This window comes from Sorex fumeus, unplaced genomic scaffold, assembly GCF_029834395.1.
Source record: "Sorex fumeus unplaced genomic scaffold, SorFum_2.1 ptg000063l, whole genome shotgun sequence".
Classification (NCBI taxonomy): domain Eukaryota; kingdom Metazoa; phylum Chordata; class Mammalia; order Eulipotyphla; family Soricidae; genus Sorex; species Sorex fumeus.
The window spans coordinates 71,224,830-71,235,847 of NW_026606120.1; the positions used below are offsets into that span (position 1 = coordinate 71,224,830).

Below are 11,018 nucleotides of genomic sequence, written 5' to 3' on the forward strand. Positions count from 1 at the left end.
GGAATCAAACCCGGGTTGGCCGTATGCAAGGCAAACACTCTACCTGCTGTACTATTGCTCTAGCCCCTGAATGTCCAGTTTGAGACCCTGTTTATTAGTACCTCTGCAGTAATTTCATCCATGCATTGGTCCTGCAGGGCACTTCAGCTCTGCTGTCTTTTTCTATTTTGCTTTTTTGGGTCACACCCTGCAATGCTCAGGTATTACTCCTGGCAATGCTCAGGGGACCATATGGGATGCTAGGGATTGAAGCCGGGTTGAACTCATGCAAGGCAAATGCCCTCCCCGCTGTGCTATCGCTCCAGCCCCTTCAGCTCTGCTCTTGCCTGCCTTATTAGTCCCACTTTAGCAAGTGCAGGAAGCTCACAGAGCAGCACCTGAAATACTGCACAAAATTCTCTAAGCATTTCATGAGTAGCTTCACCATCAGAAAATGCTCATTTCATCTCTAACAAAAGACAGACTGTAAATTCCTAAGCACAGGAACTATGCTCCTCATCTGCTTTATTCAAGAGTCTTTAGGGATTTCTGAAGAAGCTGAGAATGAAACCAAATGCAGGTCTCTGTCCACCTCTCAGGGGCTGTACAATTATTTTTCCCCTTTAGAAGCCAACTCGTTTTGTGATCAAAATAAAAGTCAGGATGGGGTGGCAATGAAAGGCTGAGGCTGGCCCAAGGGCAATCCCCATCTCTGTCAGCTTTTCTGTTAAGACATGTAATTTTTGCCCTCCTGGGCCTCAGTTCCCTCATTTGCAAAATAGATGATAGTATGATAGTACTTCTAATTTGTGAGACTGTTGAGCATTGCAATGTATATCCTTGGTATAGAACTTAGTGAAAGTAAGCTCTTCAAAAATACTGCACTTTGGGCCAGAGAGATAGTGTAGTGAGCAGGGTGCCTGCCTACACATAGCCAATCTGAGTTCAGTCCCTGGTATCCCATATGGCGCCCAAGGACCGCCAGAAGTGATTCCCGAGTGCTGAGCCAAGGGTAAGCCCTTACAAACATTGCGCATCAATTCATGGCAGTGCAGCTTCTTAACCTTGGAAGGTTCTTGTCACCAATGTCTGAACCATCGATTTCCCTCGTCCCACCTTTCCACCAAGGCCCTCCCCGCGGCCAAAGGACGGAGGCGCAGGCTTATGGGTTTAGAGAAACGTTGTGTTTAATGGTAAAGCTCAGTACACTCCAGTACTGGGTGTGGCCTGGAGTCGAAGCAGCAGGGATGGGTAGGTGACCCCCACGGAGCCTCACATGGCGAAGAGGATGAGGAAGGCGACCATCAAACAGAAGAGCCCCATGGCCTCAGACAGGGCAAAGCCCAGGATGGCATAGGAGAAGAGCTGCTGCTTGAGAGACGGGTTCCTGCCAGGGACAGAGATCGATGCCAGTCCAAGGAAGGGGAAGGGACTGAGGGCATGGGTGGTGGAGGACAGGAAGGTTAAGTGAAGGGGAAATCTGAACAGTGAGGGCCCGGCCTATCTGGGGGCCTGGAAGGGCACACAGAGTAACTAATGAGGCAAGTTTAAGTGAACCAGATTGAAAACATATCAATTCTGATTCAGAGATCAGTATGCGGGGGGGGGGGGGGGTGTCAGGGGGTGGGGGTAGGGATGGGGAACAGGAGGTAAATGAAATCAACTCCAAGTCCAAAGGGAGCCCCTCCTGTTGATTCTCCCCTGCCAAAAAAACAGTGGATTTGTAGTGGCAGGTGCTTGAGGCCACCCCCAAACTTACCTGGCATAACCGATGATCAAGCTGCCAAACACGGTCCCAATGCCAGCCCCTGAGCCAGCCACACCCACCGTGGCGGCCCCAGCACCAATAAACTTGGCTGCCGTGTCAATGTCCCGGGAGACCACGCTGGTCTGGAACTCCCGCCTGGCCACCTGGAGCAGGGAGTTGTTATACGAAGGCTGCGGCTGAGAGAGGGAAGAGAGCGAAGAACAGGAGTGAGAGCAGGGAGAGAGCAGGCACAGAGCCGGCTGGCTCCACCTTCACCCCACCCACCCGCGCTCTGAAACCGCTGGCAGAATGCCCAGATGACAGAGGGCTAGGACTGTGCAGTATATGGGACTTAGTCTTAGGGTTTGGTTCCAGTGGCAGCAAGGGAAACTGAGTGGGTTAGGGAAACCTCGCTTGTGAACAAGCTTCTCAGAACGCTCAACTCGAGGAACTTAAAACCACGAAAACAGGATTTTCTAATTTTCCTCCCCCAACGGCCTAAAGGCAACTTTCCTAACCTGAAGGACACCTGTTTGGGGAAAGTCACGAATGGCCCACGCTCCCTTACCTCTTTAGATAGGATCTCAGGCCTGTTCAGGAAGGAGGCAGACACGGGCCTGATTAGACCCCTGGTACAACAGCGGATCTATAAAAAGCAGAAAGACACAACAACCCCACCACACACCTTAATCAGAAACAAGAAAAACAAACAAACAAGCAAACAAACAAACCCAACAACATTGCTGAGCATTGTAAAAAAAACAATTATAATACTATAAAAGGGAAAAGTTCAATGCATCTCACGGTCAAGTCACAGATTCCTGCTTTTACCAGAGAGGCCTGCCCCACCAAGGGCTGTCCCAAGACCCTGGCAGAGTCTGCAGTGGCAAACTTCCCATTAAAACTGGGGTACCAAAGTTCACTAGTTTAGGCCCGGCCCTAATCGTATCCCAGGACAGAATAAGGATCTCCCCTGTATTCTAGCAGGTACAGGGCATATATGTACTAAAGTCACAGAAGGAATCAGACGGGGAAACACTGGCTAAAAAAGTGCTTAGGGCCATACAGCCTGAATGAAATGACAAGGCCAGACGCTTGCCAGAACCTTGGCATCCTGTCCTTGAAGTTTTTCAGGAATGGAATGCTGAGGTTCTCAAGCTCAGCAGAGCACTGGGAACACCCGGGAGTTCTAAGCACTACGGATGCATGGGTTCTGCCCATTCCCAGTCTAATGAACTGGTCCAGGGTGCAGCGGAGGCATCACCATTTTTAAAAACTCCCCACGTGATTCCAAAGTGCAGCCAAGATGGAGAATCACTGCTTCAGTGGGCTCTTTGGCTATGGCCAAGTCAGACGCTGTGGGTAAAGGTCAGATCCTGACTCTGACGACATCCCCAAGCCAAGATAGCTTGGTTTACAGGGTCGAATAAACAGGGGCTAACTGTATCTCACCCTGCGTCCTCTCCAAAGAGCCATTATCATTAGGATGTCAAGCTTCCCTCTGTTCATTCATTAATCACGGATGGGTCCCACACCGGGCATTATAAAATCCATCCAGAGTGGCAACTTACCAGAGCCGGAGTAACGAGCAGTGTCCCGGTGGTCTGCATTTTTTTCGGTCTATAGAGGGGAGAAAAATATTTTTTTTCAACCACTGACAGCTTAGTGGTTTGCTTACAGTGACGACCTTCAGTCGTCCCCTTCACCCCGCCCGTCCGCCCTGGACCACCGTCTTCCTCCCATCGTGCCCCCAGCGGAGGAGGGTGTTAGAGGTCAGAGGGGCAGAGCGAATCCTGGTTCACCACTTTCCAGCGCGACGCGTTTGCAAAGAAAGGTCACGGAGATCGGAAGTAAAGGAAGGAGGCCTAGTCCCAGGAGGGAAATGTTGCCCAAGAGGAGGATTTCCCCGAAGGGCTGCAGGCAGATACTGGGCAAGTGCTGTGCAAAGAGCTGCCCATTTTACACAGCTGTCCACCGCCCGCCTCTGCCAGGTCGGTTAATCGTTCATTACCGTTGGAAATGAACATTACTTGTTAAGACTACGGAAACCCACCGCCTCCCCCGGCGAGAGAAAAAATCCTCTCCACCCAGCCCTGTCCAAACCCCGGCCGATCGCTAGCAGCCGGCCCCAAGTCACCTGCGCTCCCACTGCCCAGCTGCCCCTGCTCCGACCACAGCGCTGCCCTGCTCAAGGTGACTGACTCACCTCCTAGCTTTAGCTGTAGGTCCCAGCGATCAGCTCCCCGACCCACGTGTCCCGGGGTACCCTCACTCTGATTGGCCGCAATACCCCCGCGCCCCCATTGGCTAACGTCTTCTGGTTCTCCTTTCTCATTGGTTGTCCGCGGCTTTTTCCTCCAGCTCTCCGCGAGAGCTTCGTAGCAGTTCCCGCCTCCCTGCGGGCGAAGGCGGGGCTTGTCTCCAAAGTCTGGCTCCCGATTGGTCAATCCTTGAAACCCTCGACCATAGAGTCGGCGGGACGCGGCGGTTCCATAACCTCCCGCACAAAATGGCGACCAAGGTGGAAGCGCAGAAAAAGGCGTGGGAGAGATGACCGGACGCCTTACGCACAGACACATGACCTTGGACCTACGCCTTCATTCGGGCGCGCGGGCCTTCAGGCGCGTTGCATTCTGGGATCTGTAGTCGGGCCCAACGCCCAAGGACCGCTGAGATCCCGCGAGACGTTCCTTCTCCGGCTGGGGGAGCCAACGCCTTTGCGGTGCTTTCCCGCCGTAGAATTTGTGGCAGTCTTCCTCTCTCTGGGAGAGTAAAAGCCAGCCCTGTTCTTGAGACCTCTCTTGTGAGCGAAATCGCCAGCATTTAGCGACCAGGCACTAGCAACCGGGTTTTTAGGCGGTTCACACCCTGCGATGCTTAGCGTCTGCTCCCTGCAGGCTGCGCTGGAGTCGCCCCTCGTGGTGCTGGGAGGCTGGGGCGTGGGGAGACAGCCATGCGGCGCGGGTGGGGTGGGGTCCCACTTCGACCTTCCGCATGCAAAGCATGCGCACTAGCCCTTTGAACCGTTTTCCCACGGAAGAGGTTACAAAAAGTTTTTCCCTTTAATATTGTTAAAAGCAACATAGAAAGGTAAAATGATACCCGATAGGGAAGCGAGCTCAAGGTAGGACAGGCAGCGTACTACGGAAATACCAATGCAGGGACCAGAGAGACAGTACAGTGGGTGGGGCGCTAAGCCTTGTACGCAGCCCACCCGGGTTCCCCCAGCTCCACAGAGGAGCCTCGCCCGGGGGGTGATCCCAGAGCTGAGAGCCAGGAGTAAACCCTGAGCACTCCTGGGTGTGGCCCCAACCCCCCCCCCCCCCCCGCCACACCCCACCCCCATAAATTGAAGGGACAAACGTTAAACTTTAAACATTTTGTGGACACAATTGGCAGTGCTCAGGGGTTGCTCCTGAATCACTCACTAGTGGGGCTTGGGGGTGGGGGCACCATATGGGATGTAGGGGATCGAACCCAGGTGGGCCATGTGCAAGGCAAATGCACACCCGCTGTACCATCTCTCTAGCCCCAGAACGTTGAACTTTACTAACTTTACTAATAAAGGAAATAAAAGTTTAAACGCAACATTAAGTGAGTCACTCTTCTGTTGGTGAGAATGAATTAAAAGGTTTTTTTTATTTTTAGCAGGGCAGGGTGAGGAGCCACACCAGGCAGTGCTCAGGGGTTATTCCTGACTCTGTGCTCAGGAATCATTTCTGGTAGGGCTCATGGAACCAGGGATCGAATCTGGCTTGGTAGTGCAGGCACTCCTTACTTGTTGTGTTATTTCCAGCCCCTCTCTATCCTCTTTTATTTTTTTTTTCTTTTTGGGTCACAGCACACCTGGCGATGCACAGGGGTTTCTCCTGGCCCTGCACTCGAGCTATTCCTGGTGGTGCTCAGGGAACCATATGGGATGCTGGGAATCGAACCCGGGTCGGCCGCGTGCAAGGCAAACGCCCTACCCGCTGTGCTATCTCTCCAGCCCCTCTCTATCCTCTTTGATCCAGGAAAATCTCTTCTAGGAATCTGTTCTGAAGAACAAATCAGAAGAGTTCCGTTCATAGGCTGTTCATTGCAGAGTTCTTTAGGATGGAAACAAGTAATGTGGTAAACAAGAAACATGGAAGGACATATGCAGGTCAAGCACCTTACCCACTGTACTATTTTCTGGAGTCTTGGATGTGATGTTCTAGCACCAATCCTACCACTAGTGTTAGCTTTCCTCCACTTGTCTTCCCTCTTACCCCGTAGCCACCCTGAGAGGTACATTTTAAAGTTTGGTTGTTGTAATTCGGATCCCATGTTACTTTGTTTTGTTTTGGGGCTCTCTCTTTTGGCCTGTGACGTCTTCTATCAGTAGAATTGTTATAGGAAATAAATGAGATGGTAGCACAGTAGCACTGTCCTCCCGTTGTTCATCGATTTGCTCTAGCGGGCACCAGTAACGTCTCCATCGTGAGACTTGTTGTTACTGTTTTTGGCATATTGAATACGCCACGGGGAGCTTGCCAGGCTCTGCTGTGTGGGCAGGATGCTCTCGGTAGATTGCCAGGCTCTCCGAGAGGGACAGAGGAATCGAGAGAGACGGAGGAATTGAACCCGGGTGAGTCGCATGCAAGACAGACGTCCCACCTGCTGTGCTATCTCTCCAGCCCAAATGAGATAGTACAAGCAGAAATGCTCCTGTTTATTGTTTTTTGCCCCACCTGGGATGCTCAGTTTTGTTTTTGGGACACACCTAGTGATGCTCAGGTCTACTCCCAATTCAGTGCTCAGGGCTTGCTCCTGCTGTTATTGGGGGACTGTGTGGTCTGGGGCTCAAATTCAGGCCTTCAGAATGCAAATCATGGTCTCTGGCCCTTTAAGCTGTTCCCCTGGCTCCAGCAAATTCATCCTTACCTAAGACAGTTCTGACTTTAAAACTGACTTCTTCCCAGGGTGAAAAGATAGTACAGAGGTTACTTGATTGCAGCTGTGAACCTGCTTTGAATCCCCTGGACCAGATATGGTTCCCTGAGCACTGCCAGGAGTGGCCCTGAGCACTACCAGGTATGCCCCATGCAAAAAAAAAAACAAAAAAAACAAAAACCATTCATCTCTTCCACTTAAAGTTTAGCTTATCTCAGACCTCCTCTATTTTCCTCCAAGTCCAGTATGTTTCTCTGACTCTGGAAATTCAATTCAATTTTTCTGAGAACTCCACAGTTCCAAGTATACTACTTGGTGTTGGGAGTACACAGTTCATAAAACCGGTTTCACCACAAGGAAACTCAGAATCAGCAAAAAGATTAATATGTAGGCACTGGGCATAGCTGTATGTAGAGCACCTGCCTTGCAAACGTGAGGCCGGTGATGCTCAGAGATCACTGTGATCCCTCGAACCAGGCCACATGCCTGGGAGCGAGCCCTGTGGCTCTGCTCTGTAGGGGCCCAGAACGGAGTGTGCAGTCTCAGTGTGCCTAGCTCCTGATGATGATAACCCTGGTCATCACAGAAGCAACAGAGTGAAGAGGCAAGGGAGATTCAAACAAGAATTTTTAAAATAAAAGTAAAATTAAAAAAAATATTTGAACAAATAGAATTAGATGTTCATCAAGTCGAATGAAAAATACAAAGATAGGAAGGACTGGAGCAACGGTACTGCAGGTAGGGTGCTTGCCTTACACCTGGCCAATATGGATTCTATCCCCAGAACCCAGGGCTTCATAGGAGTGACCCCTGACTTCAGAGCGAGGAGTAAGCCCTGCAAACCAAACAAACTCAAAGATAGGGGGAACCAACCATGGGGAATACAAGGATATTTTTTTTTCTTCAAAAAGAAATCATTTTTTGGTGGACCAGATAGATAGTACAGTGGCTGCATGTGGCTGACCCGTATTTGATGCCCCATACAGTTACCCCGAGCAGCATCAGGAATGATCCCTGAGCACAGAGTCAGGAGTAAACTCTGAGCACTGCTGTGCATGGACTCAAAACAAAGTCAAATCACTTTTTGAAACAAAAAAGTACCATCTGGCTGAGTTTTTTTGGGGGGCAGGTGGTGTTGGGGAGAATATCCTTCAGTGCTTGGAGCTTACTCCTGGCTCTGTGCTCAGGGATCACTCCTGGTGGTTCTTGAGGGACCATTTGGGGTGCCAGGATTCAAACCAAGGTGGCTGCCTGCAAGGCTAGCACATCTACCTCTGTATTATTTCTCCAACCCTGGCTTGAGCTTCGAGGCTACATGTGAGTTTACTAGCTATGTGGAGGTAGCTGCAATTCCATTTCAGGAAATGACCACCCTCTTGATACAACAACCTAAAAAATGCTACATAAAAATGTATTTTCAGTATACAGTCTTGTTCTTGCCAGTACTATCAATAAATTTTATTTTACTTTAAAATGGGCTGGACCTATAGCACAGCGGTAGGGCATTTGCCTTGCATGCAGCTGACAGGGCTGACCCAAGTTCGATTTCTCTGCCCCTCTTGGAGAGCCCGGCAATCTACTGAGAGTATCTTGCCTGCACGGCAAAGCCTGGCAAGCTATCCATGACGTATTTGATATGCCAAACACAGTAACAACAAGTCTCACGATGGAGACATTACTGGGCCCACTCGAGCAAATCGATGAACGACGGGAGGACAGTGAGAGTGACTTTAAAATAAATTTTATTTTACTGCAAAGTAAAATAAAATAAAATAAAATATTGCAGTAAAATAAAATATTCTATACTCTATCCAAGGCTTGGAGCGATAGCATGGCGGGTAGGACATTTGCCTTGCATGAGGCTGGCCTGGGTTTGATTTCTCCGTCTCTCTCAGAGAACCTGGCAAGCTATTGAGAGTATCCTGCCTGCACGGCAGACCCTGGCAAGTTCCCCGTGGCGTATTTGATATACCAAAAACAGTAACAAGTCTCACAATGGAGACGTTACTGGTGCCCTCTCTGAGCAAATTGATGAACAACAGGACGACAGAATCCCAAATACCTCCTTTAGTAAATGACCCAGGGGTGCATTATAGCAACAATAATAAAAAACTCGGCTGGAGAGATAGGACGGCGGGCCGGGAGCTTACCTTGCACATGGACAACCCAGTTTTGATCTCTGGCACCCCTTATGGTCCCTGAAGCACCACCAGAAATGATCTCTTGAGTGTGGAGCCAGGAGTAAGCCCTGATTACTGCCGGACATGGCCTCCCCCTACCCCAAGTCCCGAGACAAACACATTAAAAAGTAAAGAAATAAAATGAGTGAGTTCTAGGTTAGAGGTGTCCTTGGGCTGAAACAATGTAGAACTCCTCTGGATCCATGCAAAATTCCCTGAGTAGTGACCAAGATAAAACCATATACAACATACAAGGATTGGCCAACATTACAAACAGCAATTTCAGGTAACACAACTTTCAGATGCAACTCAATTAGAAGGAAAATAGGACAGTGTACTGATGAAGGGTGCGGATTCAGAGCTCTGCTTACTGTCTGAGTGATCTCAAGCAATTAGCAATTGGATTAACTCCTCTGTCTGGCACCCTCCCCCCACCATTTCCTTATACATGGTTACTAGGAGGGTTAAGTCACCAACATTTATATAAAGAACTGGACAGAGCTCTTTACATAGTGTCAGAAGTGTTTATTGCCCTTTTAAATAAAGCATGGGGCTGGGAGATGGCCTGGAAGAGCTGGATCATAGACTTTGCATGCTGGAACCCTGGACTCCATCCCTACCCCCTCATGGTCCCCCTGAGCGCTGCGCAGGAGTAACCACCTAGCACCAACTTGGAGTAGCACCAAGCACAGATGGATGTGACCCCAAACCAAAAACAAACAAAAAAATGTTGGCTAGTCAATCAGAACATTAACTCTGCGTTAAAAGTTGAGCCAGTATTGGGAGGATCTGAATAGGGTGAAAGGTCTGATTTATCTTCTAAAAAGAAAACTAAAAACAGAGTAAGAGGTTTGGGTAAGGAGATGAGGAGGAGCAGGGGCACCCGCTAGAATTAGTGTGATAATCCAGATGAGAGATAAAATCAAGGGACTTGAACAAACATACAGCGGGGAGGGCATTTGCCTTGCATGCAGCTGGGTTCGATCCCTGGCATCCCATATGGTCCCCCAAGCAACATCAACAGTAACTCCTGAGTACAGAGCCAGGAGTAATCCCTGAGCACCTCCAGGTATGACCTAAAAAACAAAACAAGTAAAAAGAGATGAAGTCGCTTGAACCAAGCTGGTAGGCGGTAGAAGTGAGTCTGGCTGCGGGTTCCATCACCTTAGGACCATGCTCTGATTTTTATTTGTTTCATCAGTACTGGGGCTCAGGCTCAAGTCTCCTTGGTAGGCAAGGCATGCAATTGCTGTGTGTGACACTCCCCAGCTCTCTGCTCCAGGATTCTCACACATTCTGGTCACAGGGGTTGCACCCTTTAATTGAGCTCACACACATAGTAAGGGGGCTCACCCTCTTGACCGTGGTGCTAGCACATCTTCAGCTGCTCCTTGGGTTTAAACAGCTCCCTTGACCCTGGCCGTGGTGTGCCAGAATAGCTGGGGTGCGTGGTGTGCATCATTCTGTGCCAGTGCTGGCAGCCCTGAAAGCAGAGACGCTGGGACGGGGCTCAGGTACACTATTCTTTATTCTTTTTATTTTGCATCATACTGGCAGTGCTTTGGGGCTACGCCTGGCTCTGTGTTCAGGAGTTCCTCTTATTGATGCTAAGAGGACATGGAATGGTAGGGATAGAACTCAAGCCTCCTGCATGCAAAGCAGGTACTTAGACCATTAAACCATCTCTTTGGCCTTGCTGCAATATCCTTTAAGGCAAAAAATGAGTAGCAGAGAAAAAGGAAATCATATGTACATTGATGACGGGGTTCAGCTCATGAAAGAAATATAATTCTAAACTCTGCATCTAGTAATGTTCATGCTTGGTGCCAGAACTATAAGGGAAAATTCTCTTCCATGGTGGGAGATAACACAGCTCTGTTAGTAATCGACACATCCAGCAAAGCAATGATCAAGTAGGATGTAGAAGATTTGGAGAACATAATTAAGCGCCTTCATTTATTGAACTTCAATAGAACTCTGTGCTCAACAATGAGAGTTTACATTCTTTTCAAGCACACATAAAACACTTACAAATATTGACCACTCTCTAAGCCACAGAACAAGCTTCAATAAATGCCCGAGAATCAATATCTCATAAACCACCTTCTCTGACCACAATGTAATTAAGGAGTCAAAACATTAAAAATCATGCCATTAGATATTTTTAAAAAGGCCCTTTCAATATGACCATTGGAGTC

The 11,018-nt window shown here is 49.2% G+C and overlaps 1 protein-coding gene across 2 annotated transcripts; it reads right to left on the reverse strand.

The window, feature by feature from the left end:
• Positions 1-1,148: 1,148 nt before the first annotated feature.
• ATP5MC1 (ATP synthase membrane subunit c locus 1) lies at positions 1,149-4,036 on the reverse strand. 2 transcript variants are annotated; one of them, XM_056127252.1, is made up of 5 exons: positions 3,933-4,036; positions 3,298-3,346; positions 2,295-2,372; positions 1,739-1,923; positions 1,149-1,366 (listed from the first exon to the last, which is right to left on the reverse strand). In XM_056127252.1, the coding sequence occupies exons 2-5, from the start codon at positions 3,334-3,336 to the stop codon at positions 1,252-1,254; spliced, it is 417 nt and encodes a 138-aa protein (XP_055983227.1). In that variant the 5' UTR covers positions 3,337-3,346; positions 3,933-4,036; the 3' UTR covers positions 1,149-1,251. The 2 variants fall into 2 exon arrangements, with proteins under 2 accessions (XP_055983227.1, XP_055983226.1); XM_056127251.1 differs by having other exon boundaries at positions 3,864-3,964.
• Positions 4,037-11,018: the final 6,982 nt, after the last annotated feature.